Source organism: Adelges cooleyi, unplaced genomic scaffold, assembly GCF_023614345.1.
Source record: "Adelges cooleyi isolate 19-005CV unplaced genomic scaffold, UGA_ACOO_1.1 ACOO_flye_CR_arks_rails_tigmint_CR_PRNA_30, whole genome shotgun sequence".
Taxonomy (NCBI): Eukaryota; Metazoa; Arthropoda; class Insecta; order Hemiptera; family Adelgidae; genus Adelges; species Adelges cooleyi.
Genome location: NW_026095971.1, coordinates 4,567,215 through 4,594,587, shown reverse-complemented (window position 1 = coordinate 4,594,587; position 27,373 = coordinate 4,567,215). Strand labels below are relative to the sequence as shown.

General features: G+C 30.8%; 1 protein-coding gene across 4 annotated transcripts; it reads left to right on the top strand.

The window, feature by feature from the left end:
* Positions 1 to 7,954: 7,954 nt before the first annotated feature.
* On the top strand, positions 7,955 to 25,058 carry LOC126839151 (ecdysone 20-monooxygenase). Of its 4 annotated transcripts, none has more exons than XM_050574232.1 (11): positions 7,955 to 8,137; positions 14,377 to 14,532; positions 20,674 to 20,808; positions 21,170 to 21,368; positions 22,371 to 22,561; positions 22,730 to 22,925; positions 23,059 to 23,215; positions 23,285 to 23,451; positions 23,867 to 23,945; positions 24,013 to 24,210; positions 24,338 to 25,058. In XM_050574232.1, the coding sequence occupies exons 1-11, from the start codon at positions 8,125 to 8,127 to the stop codon at positions 24,443 to 24,445; spliced, it is 1,599 nt and encodes a 532-aa protein (XP_050430189.1). In that variant the 5' UTR covers positions 7,955 to 8,124; the 3' UTR covers positions 24,446 to 25,058. The 4 variants fall into 4 exon arrangements, with proteins under 4 accessions (XP_050430189.1, XP_050430191.1, XP_050430190.1 ...); XM_050574233.1 differs by lacking the exon at positions 7,955 to 8,137 and adding an exon at positions 10,805 to 11,095; XM_050574234.1 differs by lacking the exon at positions 14,377 to 14,532.
* Positions 25,059 to 27,373: the final 2,315 nt, after the last annotated feature.

The window sequence follows — 27,373 nt, the reverse complement described above, 5'->3', positions numbered from 1 at the left end:
CTATAAATCTATTTTCTTGTGAATGTGTTTATGTAATTGTACGACCATTTTAAATTACCTTAACTATGTATATATTAATATATTTAGAATTTCCTAAAATATTTAGAAATTGTTCAAATATCTACCTCGAGTTGTAACGATTAATGTTGTACAAAATTTATTTATGGTTTTAGCCTCGATGTGGAGATGATAAGATTGGTTTTACAATAGTGGTTTTTATTTTTTTCATAATTTTTTTTTTTTGTCTAACCCATGATTGTTGGGTCAAAAATTAAAAAACTTCACCCCTTCTTCTTCAAAATTGAGAAACACCCCAAAAAATTAACAATTTATAAAAATTACAACGCCTTATAACTTGTTTAAAAATAATCAAATTATTTTTAAATTTCTATGGAATATTCTTTAGGTAAATGAAACGTTACGCGTTTCAATCGTTGCCACGTGTCGTTCAACAGCCGTTGTCTGATGCCGCCGATGCTGCTGAAACGCTGAACAGGGATTATTGAGGGATGATGTCCACCACTAGAGGACACGGTATAGCATTCTGTTATATTAACCATAAACACGACTCCAATAAACGATGTTTTTTACATAAGTATACAACTGTGTTCGAGGAGTATTAATTATTTTTTTATTATTTTTATAATTTATTCTAAAAAAGAAGCAAGACCTACTTCGTCTAACGGTGTTCGTAACCTTTATAACCGTGATCGCGGGATATATGTATAATATATACATATTATATTATATTATGAAATAATAAAATGGATAAAAACGACAAATACGAACGAACGTTTGGAGCGACCTTTGCGGATTTTTTTGAAAATTACACTGCATGTCTGTTACGATGTAAAGAATGTTCTCAATTTTTTTTTCGATTATTTTAACTATAGTCGTAAAAAGTATTTTTCGTTTTTTTCTTGACACTTCTTATTTATGGTTTTTTTTTTAAGTATCTTCGGCCATCAAAACAAATTTAAAAATCAATTTATGATGTAAAATAATCTCAGCTTTCTGAAATAATATTAATGTATTTTTTCGATTAACAGAAAGTCATTAAAATTGAGTATATAATCTAAAAATGTTAAATAATACATATTTAATCGAATATAAAGTGTAATGTATTTTAATAGTAGTTCAATTTAAAAATGTAATTTATCGATAACTTTTGGGGCATCGATATAGTTTTTAACCGACGTGGAAAAAGGATTTTTTTAAAACATATTTTAACAATTTTAAGTCGATAGGTACTAGTTGTTGGAATGTGACTGAGATACATCACATTTTGTTTCTATTATTTATTAATATATTTAAATACTTTCAGGGGTCAATAGGCCCATAGGGAAAAATATATTTTACCTTTTGGTCCTACTAGTGGGTATTTACTTAGGGGCAAATTAATGGCAATTTCTAATCATGTCGTCACCACCCGAGTTTTTGTTGTGTTAGTCGTAAACGGTTATTAGCGTGAGTGTGGTATGATACGTGTACTACCACCTTCCGATCATTGATAGCAGGTATTGCCATCTCGTTGCGGCATTTTATCATACTATCATTTATGGATTTGTTTACTATAAGCACCTGTTGGCTGTTACTACTGTAACATGTCTGTTTGTGGCTAAATGTGGCCGTTACACCACTGTTAATATTGAATTACTTGCAGCTTAAAATTATTTTTGATTATTTCCGATGATATAGTTCTTTGTGAAAAAAGTCTGAAAACTTGTGTTGTGAATATTGATAAATAGGTGTACAATACGAAAAACTGCAACCTGAGTATTTTGAATAATTTATTCTTAACAATATGTTTTCTTTAGTTTAATACGGCAATAATTTTTTTTCTAAAAATATTTCACAAACAAATATTTGCTGTAAAGAGTGTATATTTATAGTGAGGCCGTTTTATTTGGAGGCCATAGGCACGTGCCTATCTTGTCTAATATGATCACATGTAGTTCATTTCTGTCCGTTCTTCCACAACTGTTCCATTGTCGCTGTTTTCTGAATACTTGTGGCTATTATTTATACTCTTTATACCTAAATAATATTAATTATTTGACCTGTGCTCTTATTATTATTAAATTGTTTGTACTATTAAAATTATTAATTTTTTATTTAGTAAATAATATGTAATATGTATTATAATGTACTTGTATAGTTGCGTAGAGCAATCTAATAAGAATAACAAAAACTGGTACATGTAATTTACAAATTAAATATAAGAAAAGCGAGTACAGTGGGGACAGGGAGGTCACAGATCTACAGATATTATTATAATTGAAAGTGATAAAATCACTTTTAAATAAACGTTTCGATGCGAATCTGTGGATAGTAGGTTCAAACGAGTACAGTCCAAACCAAGCACAGTATAAACTAGCACCGTAAAAAAGTATTATACGTAAGTGAGTAAGTAAGGGAGGTCCCAGTGTTCACAGATAAAAATACAAATACCAATAAAATAATTGTATCTAATGACAATTATGTGCTTAAAAAATAATATTTAGTATTAGAGTGGATACGATTAGGGTTCATCGTCTGTCAATAAAAATGGACTGCTATAGTTACCCATAAATCGTAATTAACAATATGATGAAAATATTTTCATTTCTTGTTGACTGTAGTCTCTCACACACAAACAAACACAACAACCTGGAAACTGTCTCCGGTCAAAGTATAATTTTCCCCTTTCTCGGGGGTTTCCTTAATAAAAAAAAATGTTGACTACAGATTTTTTGAAAATGTTTGAAATGTTATAGTTCCAATCTCGATCTACCTTCGGTCTAATTTTCAGACTAAAATCCCCAATACTTTTCTTGAAAAAGTGAAATAAAGAAAACATTTTTATCCCTATTATTGGAAAGGCTTTATGATATGTATTTGGTTTATCAATGTTTATCGATAGTACTATGATTAAGGAATATTCTATACAAATTAGGAACTTATTCTACTTTTTTTAAAAAAAATTAAGAGTATCATAGTTAAAGTTGAAAGATATGTAAATATAAAGAGGAAGACTTCCTCAAAGGCACATTGGATTTTAATTTTCGTTCACGTTACTGAAAACTAAGAAAAAAAAATAGTGTAAAACTAGTGAAAATAGGACATACTTAAACTATTATTATAGTGTTTAGAAAAAAAAATTTGAAAATCGTTGTCCAGTGCATCCGTAGTAAAGCTTCCTTTTTTCAACAAAACAAAATTACTGCAATCAGACTACTCTTCAAGGCATGATAGTTTTTTCATAATGCTTGTGATTATCCTATAGAAGCGAGTCCCTTAACTAAAATTATGAATTAAAGTTATTTTTCAACAATATGATGTTTTTAGTTGCTTGGTGAAGTATGATTTATATAACAACATAATATACAAGAGTCCTGTCATCTATATGCTACAAGTTTCTTCTACCTCTTGCACACAAGTAAGATGTGAGCGTGGTTTCTTGAAACTTACAATTAGATATGTGAAATGAGAAGTCATACTTAAGGAGTGTCTTGTCACAAAATGTATAACTTATTAGATAATTTTATGATTGTGATTTTGTGTTTATTGAGTGGCTAATAAAAATAGTGTTAACAACATTATCATTTGTTTAAATACAATAATATATATTTTATATACAAGATCATTTGTATTATTGTTATAGTTTCTTACTTTATTATAACTATGAGATTATTTCATAAAAAAATTGTTTTTCCATTCTATTGGTCCTTTGAAATCTTGCCTGTAACAAAAAAAACTACCTATCTATTCCTGAATACTTTCTTACTTAATCTAACATATCATGTATTACGTTTATTTTGACAGAAGTCAGTAACATAATTGTTTACGCTTACCGATTTAAAAATGGATAAATATCAAATAATTTACTAAGTGTTTTTTGTTTCAATTGTTATTAAATTTTTTGTGATTTTTTTTTTAAACAAAACATTTTTTTGTTTATGTGGTTTTATTATTTCTAGCGAGTAGTATGTTTTTAAATTGAACTTATACATTAAACTACTAGTAGTAAAAAATAAAAAATAAAGTATTAGGTATAAAAACGATTGATAGTTTTACTCTGCGCACACTAATACTGTTTTTGTTAAATTTCTAGTAACAATAAAATTTAAAAGAAAGTCTTAGACTCAACTTTTCAATGTTAATGAACTTTACCAACGTATTTTTGCTAGTAAATAAAGGGTAATGTCCTTATTATGTTGAGTTGTTTTTAATTAAACATTTTTTAAAAATTAACACGTTTGCTTTTATTGGATATAAATAATAAAATCTAAAGACATACGATTGCTGTGAGTGCTTATCTTGTTCATGTACTTGGATCAAAATTTAGCAATTCTTGTTGTTCACATAGTCTAGTGTTGGTTAAACGTAGATACTTGTGTATACAGTATTTTATTAATGTCTGAAAAAATTTAATTCGATAACAAACAATTGAACATCATTAAAGCTAAAAAAATGTATTGAATAAGCTATAAATTTGCGTGGGACTTTAGTGGCATCAAAATCATTGCAATATCACACTGTTTTAATTAAAAGAATAAGCAAATTTTTTAATTTTTAATACGTCATCATAAATAATATTTTACTACTTATTGAATATGATTGCCGTTTTCTTGTCTTCTAATTCCATCATTATAGTTCAAATTAATCATATCATATTACAGACGGTTTTTTTTAAACAGCCTTGTTAGATACATTAGTAAGTAATTTTATTTTTTATTTATTTTAATTTGTATTATTATTATTCGATGTTTATAGTAATGTACTATGATGTCTTAATCTTGTGATTCTTGGATGCTTCATTTAGTAATGATCTAAGTAAATCTTAAGCGGATTTTGACTCTTACGCTAAGGTAATATTTTTAGTTTTTTTTGGTTTTTGATAAATTATTCTTTATTTTTTTGAAAACATTTAGTAGTTAATTTGAATACGTAATTTAAGGTTATATTATAGTTTTTTTATACACTAAATAAATTACAAACGTCGGTTTCAGAAATTCTTTTTCTAATTTAAACAAACATTATAATTTTATTCAAATAAAAAAACCAAACCTACAATAAAAATTTGAAAATATTCGATTGGTTATACAGCTATTTAGATATCAGGCCTACTCAGAAGGCGTTTTACTCAGTCCGTGATGATTTTAGAGCAAAAATACTTAAAACAAAAACGAAAGCTCACAAAATTTAGGTGACAATTTCATATCCTTTTTTTGATAAACTTAATATTTAACATTTAAAATCACATTTTCTTACTTTTTTAAAATAATTATAACTTTTTTTTCCCGTTATTATTTTCAAAATTAGATGTGACATAAAACATTGTCTCCGAAATTTTATTATCTTTCGATTTTATAATAAGTGTTTTTGCTCTAAAACCACTATAGACCGAGTAAAACGCATTCTGCGTAGCTATATTTAGATGACATTTTTTTTTGTAATCACTGTTAAGGATGCTGTGATAGTACGAAAAATGAATTAGCTACCGAAACAGAGTCCTAATTACTAAACTAAAAATTTGTCTATACCTAACTCCTTAATAATTAGGGGGTATGACGCCTTTTAAAATTCAGTTTTACTTATGAATTTATGATTCATTCAAACGGCGTAGAAATTGTAATTTAGTGAATAAAGTATATTTTAATCACCACTGGAATATTTAATTTTAAAAATATTTTTCAGCTCGTTATTATTTCATTATTATTTGTTTTAATAAATCAATCGGGATTCATAAGTCGGATATCTTGGTTTTGATTCTTGTCAAAATCATTTTTGTACGCACATACTTTCAAAACTGGTTTTTTCTCCAAAAAACTGGTCTTTCTGGTGTCAAAATACTTAAACTGCGACGGCGAAACAATATATATTCCACATCTTCTTTTTCTCGTAGAACTGAAATTAAAACACACGAAAAATATAAGTACCTAGAGTATTCCGATGATCCTACTACCTATAATATTTTTTCTCTACAGTTTTCTGTTGATCGTAGGTCTAATACACACTACACATATACACATTCAATTCGACAATCTGTTTTGTCTTACATATATTTATTGTATGATAATGTTATAAATCTGTTACAAGCCATACGCTAAATAAATAAAAATAATACACACTTCCGGGCGTCACTATTCATTAAATGTATGTGCAGCAAGTAGCTCGGCACGGTACCACTGAATACCTATTATACACCTCGTGTAATTCATATGATATTCGCCCAGGTCCTGGTACACGGGATGCTAGTATAGAAAATAAATAGGAACGTAGTTTTGATGTTTAATACACACACATGTCGGAGTCACCTGGACGTCGGGTACGTTTGATTAATGAACGACTACCGGCATCGCCGGCACGAACACATGCGTTAAAGGGGTGATTCTCACGCACAACGGTGCAGAGAAGTTTCTATTGAATTATTTTAGTATAATATATATACTGGATGGAAATCGTCAAAACTCAAAATTCGTGTCCGCCGGCACATTGGAGTCTCTCAATGATTATGTCGGTGCAACGTTGTTTTTTTTTTTTTATATCCGTTACCTAACATGATACTTGTACGGTTAGATCAACCAAAATTGTGGTCAAGTCCGTACCACTTGAAGGGTTTAGGATGATTTTTTGCTTATTAAATAATACACGACGGACTTGGATCGGTATGACTATATCTTGACTACATACTGTATACAAACACAATTCGCGATAACTGTCTGCGGCTCCGAACTGCGATTTTTATAAAAGATTCAGACGATTACGCACAACAAAGGTTGAAGCCGCGGCCCGCGACACGTGTGTAAACCTTTTATATTTGATTTAAGGAATTTGTGCTCTGAACGTCGAGTACAACAATTACTGGATTTGTACTGCGAACCGTCCATAACGTCATCCAAACATAATATTACGTCGAAAAGATAATAACAAAATTGATTTGAAATTGACGTGTTAATCCATTGACCATTACCACAAGTTATAATCTCGATGATAACGAGCAACGGCTCTGAAGGGATAACATTATTTTTTATATCTTTATACGTTATATTATTAAATGAAATTGACCGATCGTTTAAGAATTGTCAACACGTTAGGCTTTAACCGATTTCTCCGCAAGTATTGTAAGGCTCTAAAACATAACTTATAAAATCGTGGAAGGAGATGAATAAAACTATTAAAAGTAGACTTAATGAATATATTATCAAAAGCACGGTTTAAACGGTTGGCAACCACCCAAAAATATGTTTAAATAATTTTTATCTATATTTTACTACCTATTCGCTAAAAAGTACAAGACATTTTTTAGTTATAACTATATTATACTGTGTACGATGTATGAATATTATATTTGGTTCTTACCGCGTTTTGTTTAATAAGTACAAATATTAAAATAAAATAATTATTAAAATAGCAGTTGAGTTAACTTAATAATGAAATATATCTAACCGATAAATAAAAAGTCTTGTTCAAAATATGTTAAAGAATTCGACTTTGGCACTCATTACAAGATGGGGATCAGTCGTGTGCTTATTATATTATTATTAAACTATTTCTATAATGTGACAAAAAAATAATTATTAAATACAAATTTCCATAAACAGTTGAATAATATTATCAGAAGAGCATGTCGAATATAAAAATAAACACAGTGTTCCTTCGTGTGTGTGATGGCTAATTAAAATGGTGAAAATTCAAAACCTAAATTCAGACGGTACAACAGGTACAGGTATACCGGAACGCGGTGCAATTGCCTTTAGGTTTGGAAAATTACCAAAAGGGTTTCGGGGATGGGCCGGCCGAAGTACGCATGAATGAAAATCGTACGGCCCAGTGATGGTGTGTGACGATCACGACCTTGGTGCGAAGTTAAAGGAAGTCGTCGTTAAAAAAAAAAGAAGAATGCGCTAGTGTAGGTACAAATGTCTATAACTTGAATCTTGAGACATAATACATAATATTACACGTTGTGCCTCCAGAGTTTCGTCTTGCTCTCAACGCCGGTAACGAGCAGACGTGTCTCACGAAGCACACCGATCACCTGATGGATTTGCTATTTAGTAGTCGTTTTTTCGAAAATTAATATAATTTTTTACCTAATGGATTCCACGAATTTTACGAACCGATAACGTCACAGTAAATATGATCAACTATAGTAAGTACTTCATATATTATTATGTTTTACATTATCTCTTTGGCGAGGATTTCACTGAGACGAACTGTTCGACGCTGTATTTTACTACTTTGTGCTAATAAGTTTCAACGCATCACATAAAAGTACAATGTCATCTATACATATTTAGTTTAGACATAGTAAGCAATTTTTTTTTTTAGAAATACAATTTTTTTTAATCATTAACTAAAAGTAATTTATACGCATTACAAGTCAAAAGTTTCAAAAAAACTTATTTTAAACATAAATCCGCTCTTTTTAAATTTTTTAAGTTATAAAGTGCGTCTATTTACCCAAAAAACGAAGTCATTAAATATATGTATATAAGAAAAGTATCAAATTTTCAGCTAATTTTTTACATAGTCAAAATTCATCAATCAAAAAAAAGTTGATAACTCATTGCACTAATCTATATAATTTATATAAAAGCGTAACATAAGAATGGTTGTACCTCTAACAATAAATTCGTATACGTTTTAAGATCAAAAGATTCTCGATAAAAAATCGATTTGCCGTTAAAACTAGTAAAGGTTAAAAATTAAAATAATTTAACAATACCAAAACTATGTGCTAGAACTACACTAAGCCAAATTAGTAAAAACCGTCGTACGAGAGATTAAAGAATTTTTATTTTCAGAAAAGTAATCTTAATAATGAACCTTGCATTTTTTTGGCTGCAACTAATTTTATATAAAGCACACAACATTAGTTTTGATTTATTTTAAAAACGTTAGTGTTTTTTTCTTTGGTTTTATGTATAACTGAACCTGAACACAATTATATATCGACTGACATCAGCCGCGAATGTCTAAAAACAAAATTATGAGTTTTCCACTCTCCCAAATTTTTTTCTTTACAATATTGAGTTGTTTTATACGTCATTCCATATTTCTTCAAATCTTTAAATAATTTGCAATATATTATAGCGTTCATTAAAATTTTTCAATTTACATTTTACTCAATTACTAATTTTACAAAGGATGCTGATTATTGCATTTAGCAATAGTAGTATCACTAGAAGATAGCCGTCTCCCAGACCCCAGTTATCACTAAAACATAACGCTATACGCGAGAAGACAAACACGGTAAACAAACTCTAAAAAGAACAATAACAATGATTTATTCATAAGAGTTAAAATGAAATAACATGATAGTTTATTATTTCACTCGTGTTTTTTATTTTTACTTAGTTTTCCACTTGCTAATGGCGATGAGTGTCAATAGTTTTTCCGAAATAAAGGGAAATGAAGGAGCTACCTAGTAGTAGTGTATAACTATGGTATTTACTGATTTACATGATCTGGTGTTTATTATAAACGCATGGTTGGCTTATTACCAAAGTCCAATTCTTAGGACTATATTTGTTAATAATATAATATTCACTTGACGAAATCAAAAAAATGAATGTTGACCGATTATACCACAATAAGTGACTCCCACTGTTCTTGATGAAATAATGTTTTTGAAAGAAGTGTATAAAATTGTATTTTGTTTTGGTTTTTCAATGCAATTTATAAAATATGTCTTATCTTATAGTATTAGATAGCCAAAAGCGGACTGGGCCAGGTGGCAGGTGGTAGATGGCTGGTTGACAAACGTCCATTGCGATTTGAGCCGCTCACGTTTTATGTTGTGTACCGTTTAATAGTATATTTTCATTAATGTCTCCAAATAATATATTTTTTTTTAATTTAGTGGCCACCATTAAATTTTCTCACTGTGCTGAGCCAACTCAGAACTGTTCTCAAGTTAAACGCTTACGAAACTCTAAAAAAATCCAAACTTAACAAACGTTTTTCCGAACGATTACAAAACGATCAGGCAGCACCCTACCCTTTTTGTAATATACCTGCGAACCGCAATAATTGTAATACATATGTATAATGATGTATATAGGTATAGGTATAGGTGATATATAGGTATAATAATATGGAAAACATATGTTCAAGTTTTATTTATAATATGTATGTCTAACCGGTCATTAGCCGTTGTTTATTATACATACATACTTGTAATTTTTTTTTCAACCGCCGTTTATTCGTGAGACCTATATAGGTTTGCGCGCCCATATCAACCGGGTTGTAAATAACCTATTAAATATACAATAATAATAAAAATAATAATATATTATGATTTTCCGTCTGTCTTAATACGGCGTCCGGCCAGTCCCGCGCACGCGAGAGTTAAATGTCTCAAGGTCATCCGTACTATTCGATTACACGTTACACACATAATATAATACTGCTATAGTGCATACATATTTTAGACTTTAACCGCTAACAAAATGTACCTAAAAAATAATAACGTATACTACACGATGACTTCTTATTGTCATGCCGGACGAGACGCAGACGGGTTAGACCGCACCACTCTCTCGTGAATACGAGCCGGTCAGTGCATGATCACACACATTATCATCTTCGTATTATGCTAGTAGTGCATGAATAATTTCTATAATATGCATTATAGTTCACGCCGTGGCTAATTAAATAATCACACTTATTGTAAAACAAATAATAACAGAAAACAACGAAACCGATGATAAAGCGTTGCGGTGTCGTATCCGTTATATTTCGCTTAACTATTGAGACATAGATAAACACCACTTTTGAACATCTATATCGCGTGCGAAGCCGACGTTGTCGTCAATCGGTGTACGTTTTCGATGTAGAATTCACGGCTTACACAGTATAGTAATGTGCGTTTTATGTGTAATAGTGTTTTTTTTTTTCATTTTGCCTCCTCGAAGCGTCCCGCCGCAAGTAGAACATGATTGGCGAGGCGTTAGGTCTCGATCGTAGTTCATTTTTAAATTTAAACGGCTATTTCCGCATCACACTCCGTCTGTCAATAATAGGGTGCACTACGTTTTATATGTGGCTGTAACACGATCAGTTACCTACCTCAACAACAGCTGCAATGCTGACGAAGAAAGTCCAAGTAAGGTTCCCGTGTACTGTGTACGGCCGAATTCGTTTGAAACGATAATAATGCAATTATACATGTTCATTCGGTTCCTTCCAACAAGAAAACTGTCAATCGTTCATTACAAAGTATTAGTGATGGGAATCCGAAAATCCGGATTTATCAAAAAAACGCTTTTTAAGTCATTTGAAAATCATATAATTGTTAAATACTATTACAATATAAAGATGTGTACCTAAGTAAAATTTGTTGATAAAATTTAAAAAAAAAAACTCTTAACTTTGTCTATAAAATGCTTTCGGATTCCGGATTTTCGGATTTCAACAAATCCGAAATTCAAAAGCAGTTTATCTCTTTGGTGTTTTGTTTTATTTTCACATATTTATCAAAAAAATGTTACTTAAATATAGAGCTTTATATTATAAAACTATTTAACACTTATATGATTTTTAAGTAGCTTAAATAGCGTTTTTTTGTGAAAATCCGGATTTTCCGATTCCCATCACTACAATGTATACACATTGTACTATTGAGTTAATCGTTGTCAACTTTGTCCGGTGTTTCTGTTGTTTTATTTCTTATTCATCTTTCTTTATTGCTGTACGACGTTTTGGTGCAAAAACAATGCGCCAAATCTCATTTGAGTATTGTAAAATAAGAAGCAAAATACATCATCAACTGATATCGAAATACAACATGTTAGGGTGGCTCAAACGAGTAGGTGTTTCTACCTAATTTTTTAGTTATCTCAATAATTGGATTTTGGTACTAAATAGGTTCTGTTAGATCTCCTATTTATAAAATAACGAAGGCCAACCGCATGAACCTGTAAATATATTAGGTAATACAAGTACCACTACTGTATATGCTACTTCACTACTTCTATATGCATTTGTATTAATAATTATTAAGCACAGGCTTACAGCAAAGCTCTTAATTTGTATTGCAAGATTGAAAACGCGTAGAAAACTTTTAGTTAAATAATTTGGCGTTTCTAAGTTAAAGGTAAGTCTTACCCCTCGTGCGTTGTTTCTCCGTGAATTTATAAGTAGGTATAACAAGATAAGAAAAAAAGAGAACTTAATATTTAAACTATTTTATCACAATAGTTCAATGAATGTAAAATAATTGTTAACAAGTTAATCCTTGAAACTAAAAAATTAATTTTATGATTGAGTGACTAGTAGTCATCAAAGCCGAGTTAAAAGTCTAAAATAACTTAACTCCAAACCTCACTTTTACGCACCTTCCCCTGAAAAACCGACTGAAAATCCGACACTTGAATAAAAAAAAATCAAAATCCAGTATTCGGGTAAAATAGTAAGCACAAAAAAATCTTACAGTATAATAATACTATATTGCAGTTTCCAATTTAAAATCGACCAAACATTTTGTCATTTAATTTTTAGTTTATTTATAATGACATTTTCGTACTCTGAAAAAAAAATATTCAATCAAAAACGCAAGACCTGAATCCGGCGTGCAATTCGGTTTCTGGTCAGTGACCTGAAACTGAAAACTGTTAAAAATAACTCCAGCACATTAGATTAACATTTAAAGTAACTAACAAATTATAAAATATATGTATGTTTATTCATACATTTCGAATAAAGATAAATTACGCACATGTTTACGCGAATAACATTTACATATTATTATGTACAAGTAAAAATATGAAAACCTATACTTTCACCATAAGTTTGACCTATTCGTTATGCCTATAAATTATAGTATATACCCCGGGTGTCTCACGCTGTTTTAATATATTTACATACCTATGACTCAAATGTAGATTAGTTGGAACACTGTAGTCTATGGGCCTCCTGTATACACATTACGAAAATTGTGCAAATGACATTAACGTTTGGATTTTCAAACAGCAACGTCGCCGAGTTGTAATGAAACTGCGTCTCATCACGCTACATTTTATTATACACAGAAACCCTTGGGTATATGTGAACGAGCAATATGTTTGTATTGTCACGCGATCTGCATAGAACATTGCAAACTTACCGTGGAACACAATAAATAATGGCATATTATTAAGTTAAGTCAATAAAGTAATCGAGTCAAGTGTTCAATTTTAGAGGGTGCTAAGATAATTGAAAACCTTTTTAAAGTGCAATGACGAAGAAGATCTTTCACAAGTAGTAGATGATAAAGTTATAACATAGGATAAACCTTAGAATCACGTTGTTGTTAAACATCTTCAAACACATATTTAGTAGGTAAACAGTTTTTGAATACAACCTATTCAACTTTTAAACAAGTGTAAAAAACACTAAAAATATCTTGAAAAGTCGACTCTGTGACTAGATATAATTTGTGTTTAGTATATCTAATTACACAAGCCACGTTATAATGACTTAGAAAATAAAAACCCATAGCAATATACGTTTTGACCATCAACCAATAGTTGACAACCATTCAACAATATCCTTCCTAAAACTCTAAAAGCTGCCACAGAATTTGAGTGTAAATTAAAATCGTTCCAAGTAACCTTGGAGGCATTGCCTGATTAGTTGATGAAGTTTTTTGAGAGATCGAGGAGGATTTTAGATGAATTTGGACTTCCTTAGCCCCCCTTCTCCCTAGTTGCGCTAATGTTCTTCTACATATTATAGATTTTATTTTAACTTCACTCCAACTGGGTTTGTTGTAAACCCAATTCGTAGCCTCAAACAGCTGTATCTCGGCTGCTAACACTTGATATAGGTGTTTCCCACTGTTCGAAACTTGTGAATAAAAAAATGCTATGTTATCTCTTTACTCATCGTGTAATGTGTGTACCTAGTGCAGATTGTAAATAAAAAATGAAAACGTGGGTTATTTTTATTTTTTATATTTTATAGCTGCGCATTGGTTCTATTACAGTAATTTTACTGTTAGTGCGTACGCGTTTTTAGTGTGATTTTTAAAATTGTCTTAACTTTCAAGTTTCGTAACACATACAACTAACAATAACTAACAAATTAAATTCAAGCACGTGCAGTAAAAACATACTGCGACTGGTCATGCGAAATGATTTGTTATTTTCACGTTTAATCGATCACCCAGTGTAATAATAACAATACGTGTTAGCATGTTGTGTTCGTTTGTTTGTGTGTGATGATGCCGTGTTTAGTAGCAAATCAAGCCTTCCTTATCGTGATTTCGTACTGTCCGTTCCAGCTGTTGTGGCGTCCTAATGTGTGTTAGTTTTCAGCAGTTAACCCAATAGCCCAAAGAGATCATCTCGTGTACAGCGTGTAACGCGCTCGCCATGTTCGCGCGGTTAACGTGCGTTTATTTTTCAGAAATGGGACTTGGGAGAATATATTGGAACAAAATAGAAGCCGCCTACTGTATAGTGTCAACGTGCGTTTATGCACTGGCGAGGCTCGTGTCCAATTACATGCAAATATCGAGAAAGCCGTTCGAAGCCCACACGACGACGACGACGACGACACCCGGTAAGTGGAAAATTCAAAATTCAAAATTTTGTGACGTATGTAATTGTTTTTTTTTTTCAACACGAGTATTTTGATGGTCGCCGCGTCGGGAAATGTGTCTGTGAATTCGCCAGGCGCATGCAACGAATTGCATTTGTTATTATTTATACCACCGCGTTTCCGTATTTATTGTTTGTCTACATATTTTCGATAACTGCTTGACATTGAATGCATTTCTAAATTGTCGCGCGCCGGGTCCAATAACACTGTTTATAAACAATGATGATGTAAGCCGCGCCAGCTTTAAAACTGTTGTCGGCGACATTTTTTCGCCGTAATTGTTGTTTCCCGTGCGAGATCGACTCGGATCACCGGCGTTTAATTTTTAACCGTCAAAAATAGTACGGCCAACAGCAGACGACTCCTCTCGATTTCAATAATAGCTGTTGAACGATAACGATAGATGACCACGACTGTGATTTCCCGGTCGCATTGGAAATAATACCTACACCATTATTGTTTAATATCCGACCACTTGGACGGCCAAGAAAACCAGTATAAATAGTGTCATACTTGATCCACTCGCATTCGCGTTTGATTAAATACATCAATTTCAGTCGTGTACAATTCTACTTGTTTAACCGAACTTATAAGTCAGGCAAATGGAATTCTACGAGTGTCAACACACTATAAATTTAAATAAAAGAACAATCGTGCAACATAGATTCTGTGTATACTGTATATATAATACATTATAAATGCTTACTTTGTATTCGAGATAACGGCTTATTTATTTGCGATCCATTGTTTTGGGTGTATCGGCTGGCAACAGTGTACAATTTACAAAACGTTTTTATTTTTACACTATATACGATGTGCAAACATTATGAATTTTTGTTAACTGTGCATGATCTGAATAAAATAATTAACATGTTGTAAAACATGACACAAGTAAAAGCTTAAAGAAAAACGGTTTTCAAAATACATTAACAATGTGTGTTATCTGAACGGCAGTACTTCGATATTTTGCTATTATAAATCCATTAAAGCCTACTCAATTATTAAAAATATAATATTTGAGTCATAAACCTCTATTACTGTTTACACATTTGATTTATCATCGCTAAAAAAATGATTCATCAATTAATTGTTTTACAATCGGTTATCAGCAAGTTGCAGACGGCGAAGCTTTGTTTATAAAGTGATTCAGCATTTATGGGACAGGTGACAGCGTATCTACATAATATGTAGCTTAAGGTTAAAATTGTAATCCAATTTTAACTCTCAATGTTTCTTGATAGTACTTCGTATTGTTCAAATTGAATACAAATTATAATTTAGGTGAACACTATAATAGTAGTAATTTTGATTGTAATATTTCTATCCTTTTTAAAAGTGGAAAGGTCTAATACGATGAGAGTTTACATAAGAAAATTATAATTAATTGATTCTTTCGAGATGATGGCTAGTTCATAGTAAGTCCTTGATACAAATTCATAAATCTAAATAATGTTCTGCGTGTATTTTATTTTTAACAGAAACGCCCAGTCGCAACACCATTTAAACGAATTTCGCAATAAATCGTCTGATGCCCGAAATTAATTATGTTCAATGCTGCTGTTTGTCCTTAACAGTATTAATTGTTCCATGAATTCGGATACTCTATAGAAATGATAATTAAAAAACTATTTTAAAAATCGCCGGCGAGAGGTTATTTCAGCGATTATAGTAGTTAAAATCACGTCGTTTGTTCTTAACTGTTTAATCAATTCAAATTGAAAAACATAATTGGAGTATGCGTATGTTCACGCGTCCTACAAATTATTTGCAATTAAATGATTGAAATTTCCCGCTAAAACAACTTAAAGTAAATGAAAGATGTCACTTTATAAAAATTAAATTCAATATTAATATCAATTGAGTTATTGGAGACGTTTGATTTGGAAAATATCGTTCTAGACCGTCAAATATTGTTTGTGATCGACCCGTTATCTTTATTTTGATAAGAAACATCAACACTTTTACTCACAATATAACTGTGTAATTTAGTGAATATCATAATATGTTGCCAAATTCTTTTTTTTTTAATAAATATTGACACATTGTTATCTTATTTGTAGACAATAAATACGATTATTGATTATTACCCATTAGTAATCCACCTCTTGATAAAACATGTTTCAGCATTTTGCTCTTTATTATTATTATAGAAGTTTATTACAATCTACAATACTGCCTATTATAGTCAAATTGTAGCAAAAAAAATTTGTATATATTTATATAAATTTCAACCATTTATTTATAATAATATTATTATACCAAATAATTGATGAATTGTTAAGGATAAAGCACACAAAAATATTTTTTTAACAGATGATTCTTGTTCGAATAATTTTAATGATTACATTAAAATATAATACTCATTAGAGTATTATATTTAACTTTTAATTATTACTAGTTCAAATTGTTTGTATATAAATAACATTTATTTTCATTTTAAACGTTGATCAAGTTACCTAAAAGAAGTAATAACTTAAAAATACTTATCCCAAAAAACGTATATACATAATTTGCACCCTTGGTGCATAATTGCCACAACTCAAAAAACATAGTTTTAAGGACATTTTCTTTTTAAGATTGAAATTATGTTATTTAATATCATAGAAAATATCCTTAAAAAATCATTCTGTATAAATTTCATGTGTTTAAGACAATCCCATACTTCGGTTTTTATGAAAGTGAAATAATTTATATATTTTTTTTTCTTTGTTTTTTTTCTTGTCTCACTCCATTGGTATGAACCAATGTTAAGCTGTCTAGACTCCATAAATTTAATGAAAATCAATAGCACGTGTGTCGCAAAAAAAAACAAATAAAAAAATAATTTAATGCCGTTACAACGGTACATTCACCTGGTTCCCAGAAAATTGCAAAACTATAAAACGGTCAATATAGGTAGGCCATGAATATTTTTACATAAATATTATAGCGCTGGCTATAATAATAATAATATTTTCAATTACTCTCTGTCTTCCTGAGCAGCACACGGATATTACATTGTGGTTGTCCTCACCTAAGAATCCAAATTATCTACGAATACAAAGCGGAATTTGTGTGTAGGTACTTTCATCTAACGTTTGATCATAAAAAATTTAATAATGGAAAAAAAATTGAGTTACATTAAAATTACATTAAATTCCCGTATAAAAGTATCGATTTGGTAAGCTAAAAATATAATAAGATAATATTAAATATCGAATTTCATAAATTTTTTTTTATTCTTAACCGATCAATTTGCGACTTAATTGTACGTATTTTCAATTATTATATTTTAGACATCAGTGATGACCATGACCTGCGGCTTATTACATCACTGAAGAAAAGTTATCGATTGAATTTCGTTAACATTTTTGATAATAAGATTGAATTATGCATATTTTCACATTCGTTCCTTCAGTTTTCGTTAAAAATATAAATCCTCGTAAATTTTGATTTAAAAGTGTTACCTAGAACTTTGAAATCGGGATAGTATATTTATATTCAAAGTGATAAATGAATAGTTAATTTTGTTGTCTTTTTTCGAAATAGTTACACGATGCATTACCTGACAGCCACCCGATAGGCATAAATAATCCGGTATCAAATGTCCCCCGTTTAAAAAAAACTATAGTGGGTGTCAAATTTCCCGACGTCAATTGAGCCTACCACACAGTATACAAGCCTTGTATATCGTTGAACTACCGTATAAATATTATTTATTTATAAATAGGCTTTGACATTAAAACCAAACAGATTAAATACATTTTAGATGGCCAACCCTATTAAGCGTTCACAACACTATTTAGCCTGTCAAACATCCGAATTCAAAACTATTTTTAATTGGTTAAACTAAATTAGGAAAATATCTAAAAAAAAAAGATCAATCAATAATTAATATACATCGTTGAAAAGTAATTATTAGTAATCTCTAATAGAAACAGTCTAAAGGGCAGTAGCAAATACATTTCATATTTTATCTGTTAATTATAAACACATAACAACAAACAATAAAAAATTACATTTTAAGTATTCGGTTAAAGGTGTAAATGTATACATATTTTAATGGATTCATCGGATATTATGATATATATTGTTTTGACGCATGCTAATAGTTAGTTTATTTGAACTTTTGAAAATTAATTTTTGTTAAAATGTATCTAATTTGTCGGAGGTAGTTTTTAAAAAGTAAAAAAATGTTATTTCACGTCCTCTGGCCAACAAATGTACGGTTTCTAATATACATATAAAATTATAAGTTGTATTAAGTGTTTTTTTGTCTTAAAATTTTCAATAAAATATTGTCTCTACTCCACTGCGTTATGCGTATATGATTAAAAATCTGACTCGATCTAAAGCAAATAACCGTTTATATTGTTTATAATGTTTATTTAAGTAATGACAATAAATTATTAATTTTTTTTCTTAATATTAGCTTGGATGCGTAGCTGAGAATGTGTTGTATTTACGATGATGTGTTTTTATTTATTTTTTCTGTACCCACAAGATTTTTTAAGCCACTGAACTGATTTCTTCGTGTAGCAGCTCTATAGATCAGAAATCAAATCTGTAACGCACTTCATTGGACCAAAAAATTAAAAAGTTCATTCGTTTATGTTCAACTTAAAATTACGATACTCTTTAACTTTTCTAAAAACAGTAGAATTAGTTCCAAATTTGTATGGAATATTATTTATACACAGTACTACCGATAAACATCGACCACGGACAAACCAAAAATATTTCATAAACCCTTTCCCCTAGAAAGGATAGAAATGTTGTCTTTATTTTATTTTTCAAGCAAAGTTTTAGGGATTTACATCTGAAAATTAGACCGAAGGTAGATCTAGATTGGAAGTATGACATCCCTCACCTCCCTTACTAGTTACTTACTCACTTACATATTATAATACTTTCTTACGGTGCTAGTTTATACTGTGCTTGGTTTGGACTGTACTGATTTGAACCTACTATCCACAGATTCGCATCGAAACGTTTATTTAAAAATGTTTTTATCACTTTCAGTTATAATAATACCTGTAGGCATGTGACCTCCCAGTCGCCACTATGCCCCGACCTCTTAGTACTATGAATTTAATACTTGATTATAATATAACCAACAGCGTTTACCAAAGAATTGTTAAACTTATTATTTTTCCTAGAGGCTTAGCTCTCAAAAATTGAATTGTATTATTGTTATTGTGATAACATTTACATCCGTAATGTAGTTCAATAATTATTTGTTCATTTAACAAAAAGCATACTTTTACTTTTTTCCCTGTATTAATGTGACATTAGGAAATTTGCAACATTTGGAATTGAAGATTAGAAAAATCCAAATTGTATAGTTTTTTAATCATTTAAATCTTGGGAAATTTAAACGAAACCCTCGGACAGATTATTTTAAATGAACATACACTTTTTTTTATTGAATTATTAACTCAAGAATTCATATAAAACACGTTAAAAATACAAATAGTACACAATAAAAAAATATTATTTTCGCCATATTTTACTCGATATCCACGACTATTTACTATAATGTAAAATTCTAAAATAGTTTTTTTCTAAACACTCATAAGCGTAAACTGTCTATGATACATAATCATATATCAAATTCATTGCTTGGAGAAATTACCGTAATAATCTTTTAGTTGAATTTTCAGTCAATGTCCCTATTATGTTTTTTGCATATGGGAACTGTAAAAGTATAATGTTTTATCTCCAGACAGGGGACAATGACGTCAATCGGAGGACAAAACAGTTTAAACGGTTTTTGAACCCGGTGATGTTTTTTTCCCAACACGGTATTCGCAACGAATACGTTAGTTATTATCGTATGCTAAGCAATTAATTCGAATATTAATTATTCCTTTAAATCGATTGCCATTCGAAGTGGCGATATTATAATAATATTAATAATGCAAATCTGTATTCCGCATTGTATGGCAATATAATCAAACTGGTTTCATTATATTTAAGGCATAAGTAGTGAAGCTCGCGGCGGCCGTTTAATAAACCTGCATCAATTCGTTTGCAATTGAGCGGTTTTCTTATCATTCAAGGTCAATGGCTGAAGTCAGTGACTTCAATGACGTATGGTTTTTGTTTTACATTGTGTTTCAGACGGCCAACGAAGCAAAATATACAAAACGGTCGCCGATGTCCCAGGGCCAAGGTCCTTACCTGTGTTCGGTACCAGATGGATCTATTGGAAGTTCGGCTTGTACAAACTGAACGCAGTACATTTGGCTTACAAAGGTATGAGCAAACAACGAGTATTATAATACCTACAGAGTGTGTATTTTGTTATGTTTTTCAACTCGATACAACCCGGATAGTGTACCACATTTTAACCGTTGGCCGCGCATAATATACTACCTAATTATTACCCAATATGATAATATTACGACGATAGTACAGCGTAGAAATTAACATCTAAACGCGTGTCTGATAAACTAATAGTTAAAGTAAATCCTAAGTTATTATCTTTACAAGGTAATATTGTTCGTTTCAGGTGGTACATTATCCGGATTAAAAAACCCATCTGACATCTGACTCCTCTGGGTGGATATAATATTTAACGTACTGGATACTTGTAACAAGTTGTTACTTCCCACAGATATGTTCGCTCGGTATGGCAAAATTATTCGCGAAGAAGCCTTGTGGAACGTACCCGTCATTAGCGTTATGGATCGAGACTTCATTGAACGAGTGCTAAGGCATAGTGGCAAATATCCGATCCGACCTCCGAACGAAGTCACTGCAAACTATAGGAAATCTCGACCGGACCGATACACTAACCTTGGATTGGTCAATGAGTAAGTACCTACACGTCAAAACATGCAAATAAAAAATTATTATAATTTGAATAGATTAGCTAGAAATTGTTTTTAGATAAGTTCCTAGATTAATAAAAAAGAATCTCATAAATAATTAATGTTTAGCATTAATTATTTATGAGAAACTGGAACCGATTATATTCTATTCAAGGAAATAAGAAGCTAAAATTACTCCATAATCCAACAGCTAATTTTTGCTAATTAATGTTTTGTTATCTCAACGACCATTAAAAATTCATAAGATAAAACTAAATCCCCGTTTAACTACTTTACCGAAGTACTCGTTGATTAATTACACTGTACAGCGTGGTTTTTGGCAACAAGAACCTATGTACTATGAGTTTTAAAGATTTGTCTTGTTGAATCCAACTTCCGGGTCCGAGAAATATATTTTGATTTTGTCCATGCAATGTCATTTTAAAAGCTACTTAAAAAATACAAATTACTGAATTTGTTAATGTAAATAAAAACTTTTCGAAAAAACACGACTAAACTAATAAGTTATATTATGAATTTTCAAAAAAGCTTATCAATTTTTGGTAAAACTATTTATCTCTGGGTCACTGTTATAGTCTGAAAAAAAATAATTACTAATCAAGAATTTTCATTAGTATTCCAATATGCACGACAATTTAGCTCAAAATGCATTTTTGGTAAAAAAAGTTGCCTATATAAAACGCCTTAAAATAAGTGTGTGTGTCTGGGCTAGACATTATTCTAGAATGATTTATATCTTTTATTTAATTATATCATTTATTATTCGGTTATTTATGAAAAACGAATAAATAATAAATTTAAATTATTCGTTTTTTTATTTATTATTTTTTATTTGTTTGGAAGATTTGAAATACTTCCAAGTGTTGATAAAAAAATAAATATAAAAATAAATAACATTATAATAGACTTGGAGGTTAATGAAAATGAGTCATAAAATTGTTATTGTGCCAACTATAAACTAATAATACTTAATCTTCTTCGTAGGCAAGGTGAGACTTGGGCGATATTGAGAAATAAATTGACTCCGGAATTAACCAGTCCGAGAACAATACGACGTTTCTTGCCCGAAGTCAATCAACTCGCTGACGATTTCAACACGTTAATTGCCCAAGCCAGAGATGGTGACGGTGTCGTCAAGGGGTTTGAATCTTACTGTAACCGGATGGGTCTAGAGAGTAAGTGATGCAAAAAAATCACATGTACTCAGCCGTGAGATTAGTTTTGCCGAATTCATACAATAAAAGTGCATGCCAAAGCCTCATAAAACGTTATTTGAATGTGTCTCGTATTGAATACATTACAAAGGTACATTACTGAGTTTTTATAACCTTTTTTTTACACAGGCACGTGCACTTTGATCCTAGGCAGAAGATTTGGATTTTTGGATGAAGAGATCAACGAAATGGCTACAAGTCTGGCGGACTCTGTGACTAATCAGTTCCGAGCATCGCAGGAAGCATTCTACGGGCTTCCACTGTGGAAGCTGTTCCCCACAAAGGCTTACAAAGATTTCGTGGTCAGCGAAAACGCCATTTACGAGCAAGTACAACTTCCAAATCTTTGCTTCGCGTTGAAGAAAAAACCATAAAGAATAAATAACGATTTCAAACAAACGGTGCTGAATTGCGATTTTAATTTTATAGTTTTTTTTTTTTTTATTATTATTATTTAGCATCGTTTCGGATATTGTGGATTCGGCGCTCAACGACGAACTCCAGTCCTGTATGGATGTACGTAGTGTGTTCGTATCCATACTACAGGCGTCCGAGTTGGACAACAGAGATAAGAAAGCGGCGATAATCGATTACATCGCTGCCGGAATTAAGACTGTAAGATCGCACACTCGGTATGTGCACGCTTGCGAACAATGTATTGACTTAATTCCCGATTGTTTGCAGTTAGGAAACACCCTAGTGTTTTTGCTCTACTTGGTCGCCAAACATCCTGATGTTCAGGAAAAAATCTACGACGAGGTAACGAAACTAGCGCCCGCGGGTACGCCGATAACCGCTGAACACTTACACAATGCTACGTACTTGCACGCTTGCATTTCAGAGGCCCATAGGTACGGTATAACACAACGAATAATTAATATACTACACCAAATACTTGGTGCGCAAGATCATCAATCTAAATTCTCATCTTTCCACACGCTCAGACCTGATATTGGCGCAACTTAAATATCTTAAATACTACTCAATACTAATTTTATCTTTCCTAATCGCTCCGTACAATTAACCTTTTTTAATTCGATTCACTTGGATGGATCGTTGCTGACTTAATCGCATATTCAGCCCTCGACGTTTGCCAGTGTACAGTTGCCTCGACGATCGATTAAATTTGATTGGTTCTTTATTGGCTCACAATCAAATGACTGGCGATCGATTATTATCCTAGCCATCAGTCGGCCTTGCCATTGATTGACTTGGCGATAAATTCACCGGATACCGATTATGTAATGCATTTGTGTATTGTTTCAGGCTGTTGCCCACAGCGCCTTGTATTGCAAGAGTGTTGGAGACGTCGTTTGAGTACGGCAATTATCGACTACCTACTGGGGTAAACACTATACGAGCCGTTTACCGAAAAAGGTCACTAATTCTAATAATTTTCATTTTCTCTAAAGACGGTCGTTTTGCTTCACACGTGGTTGGCGTGCCTGGACGAAAACAATTTCAACGACGCTTCGTCGTACAAGCCGGAAAGGTGGTTGGACGAGCTAACAAAGAAATCGCCATTCCTGGTGGTACCGTTCGGATGTGGCAAGCGAATGTGTCCGGGAAAACGGTTCGTCGAACTGGAACTACAAGTCGTCTTGGCTAAGGTTTGGCGGTCATTTATAAATGAAAAAAAAAACATAATACCATTGAGCACCTACTACTCAACGATAATAACGTTTAAAAATATACAGATACAAATAAAATAGTTTTTAAAATCAATTTGTTTTGCAGATGGTCAAACAATTTCACATCGACTTTAAGGGACAACTTAACACCGAATTTGAATTTCTATTGACGCCCAGTAATGCAGATTTAATCTTACGAGATAGAGGCTGTTGAAATATGGTTTCAACAATTTATATTATATTGTAGAGTTCTATTTCCACGTCTGATTGTATCGGTAGCAAATAAAAGCTGCTACTTGCAGTGTTGCCGTGTCGTTTCGATGTTTACCTCATAATAATTTATGTAAAACAATAAATAACTACACAGATGTATATAATTATAATTTATTTTTTATACTCTATAATTATATATTCGTGCGTATTTGTTTCGTGTTTTCCATAAACATTTTATGACTTTCATTATTATTGATTTGTTATTTAACTTTGTAAAAAAAATACAAATTATTTATAATAATAATTATTTCTTTTTAGGTAATAATTTATGTTTCATTGTTACCTCTATATTTTTTTTCACTTTTGTCGTAACGATTTCCTTTATTTTTTGTACCAAGTTTATTGTTGTGATAAAAATATGTATAAATCATTTTTTTAACAATTATTATTATTATATTGTGTACTTCGATTGATGTCGATTGTTTGCATAAATCAAACCACCATGAGTGTTATTTGTTTCAAATTATGTTGAATATGTTTAATAAAATTACATCTAGTTATTATTATTATTATTATAAAGTATTACTTTATTGAAAATAAAATTATCTTTAATATTTGTTGTACAACAATATTTTTATTTTTATTTTATTTTTTGGTTGTATTTTGTATACCGTTTATCGTATTAAAGTTTAAACCTTTACGAACGACTATTGAAAATACTAATTCAGAGTTTAACCTTAAATTCTTAAAATGAGATTTGAATTGATTGTATTAAATTGTCGTTTTCAAGTAATTTACATTTATTTAGGTAAAACAAAATGGTTTTCGATGACAAATTAATTATTCTATTTTGAGATGAAAGTTAGTATATTTTATTTTAAAAATTAGTTAAAAACTTATCATTGAACAATAAAAGGTGATTTATAATGCAGAAGTGGAAGTGATCAGTAGGTTCTTTTTTTTTAAATTGACCAAATATGGTTAAATCGATTTACTAATAATATTCCATATTAAATTATAAAAACTATGTGAACCGTAGAATAATTTATTAGAGTCGACAGAAAAATAAAATGTTTTCAAAAGTTGTTTAACATTATAATAAATTTTTGACCAGTAATTCGATGTTTGCAAAAATTATTCACAAAATATTGTTAGATTATCATGGAATATATGGAATAGTCTTATATTTATCAATATTTTAATAACAACAATCGCAAACATTTTGTAAATAATACTTGTAGAACATTAAATTGCTAGCAAAACATGTGTTGTGAAATATTTTTTAAATGTTAAAAAAATCCCTGATAACATTATGAAAACACTGTTGACTAAAATATCGTCGAATTTTAGATTTATGCAGTCGTTTTAAATAATTTGTACTATTCGGTCAGAAATCAGAATTCGGGATTCGTACCCGGTACTATTCGCGTTCGATCGGACTACCCCACGCAAACACACATACTCGTAAATGGCATAAAGCAAACCTCGTCCCCTACCAATTATATTGTTTAAGAAGGAAAAACACATATAGCTGCTGTAAGGGGCGAGTATTGTATGGAATATCAAGCAGGGGAACACACCCCACAACTCTATTGTATGTGGAATATAGGTACACCGTGCATTTTTTTCATGTACATTTCTGCTTTATTTTGCGGGGTTTTTGGAAAAACTATTAAACAATGTTAATGGCTTATAGAAGTGTACGTCTAGACTCCATAATGATTTACGTCGGACGAGTATTCCAATTTACAGCCGATTCGTGCTTTAGCCAGTGTTGTAAGAATATATTGCAAGTCAATTTACATTAACGGGTCATGATAAATAATAATATTATAATAATAAAACCCGATTTCAAAGATAACTCGCTAATATGTCGTGTGGTTTTGAATTAAAAACATTTTCTATGGTTTATCATCATCAGTCGTGTTTATCGTTTGCAAATGCATTAGCGATTTCCCAAAGGTATGATTTTTTGTATAAAATATAAGTTATGTAACCTTAAAAAGCGACATCGTCCCGTTCTAATTTTGAAGAGTAAAATTAAAAACAAACCGATCGTCAATGGCTCTATTTTACTTTATTTGCGTTTCTATTTTACTCGCACGCTTTACATTTGTTGGGTTAGGGCGTTTCCAAGGTTTTTATAAAAAGTTTTGTTTTATGTTTGTTTGCTGAACTGCTATCTATGAATTTTTGAAATTCCTACAAGATTGGGGTGCATAAAAAAAAACCTTTTTATTTTAGTTATTCAAATAAGCAGGCGCAACCATTATTTATTCAAACTTGGTTTTGACGTTTGAACATCAAGTATAATTAATATTTGACGTACGTCTAAATGTTAACGTTTGAGTACACGTTTAATTTTGACCTTATACAGTTATTCAATATGACAATAAAAAAAACAAAAAGTACAATATAGCCGAATGATACCTTCAAACGAGCTGTGTGGCTATGGTATAGCAGTAAAATAGATATTACTGATCATAATTCAAACATGTATATTTTACATATTTTGTACAAAATAAAAAGCCCAAAGTGACCTCCAATATTTAACTGACGATACCCAACCATTATTGTGACACCAAAATAAACGATTTCATTCAAACTGATAATACATAATAAAACGTTTTTTAGCAAAATACATAAATATTCTACAATATAAATAAATGTATAATATACACACAAATGGTAAAATGGTTATGAAGGTACGGGTGAATTCATTTACACAGTTGGTTAATAGTTTTTTTTTTTTGACAAAATAAAATATTAAATAGATTTCCTATTTGTATTTTTGTGTTCCTTTGTGGTTGTTGTGTTAAACGGCTATTTAAGTACATTTACCTGTAGTTTAATCCATAAACGATTAACCCACTTAAGTAAATAATAGGTTACACAGTCTCGAAGCAAAACTTTTAGGTAATTAATTTTA

Bases quoted from the DNA above. Each gene is read 5' to 3' on its own strand.
- LOC126839151 (XM_050574232.1), top strand. The intron at 14,533-20,673 runs GTAAGTGGAAAA...ATTGTGTTTCAG, and splicing joins GACGACGACGACGACACCCG to ACGGCCAACGAAGCAAAATA. The intron at 22,926-23,058 runs GCAAGTACAACT...ATTATTATTTAG, and splicing joins AGCGAAAACGCCATTTACGA to CATCGTTTCGGATATTGTGG.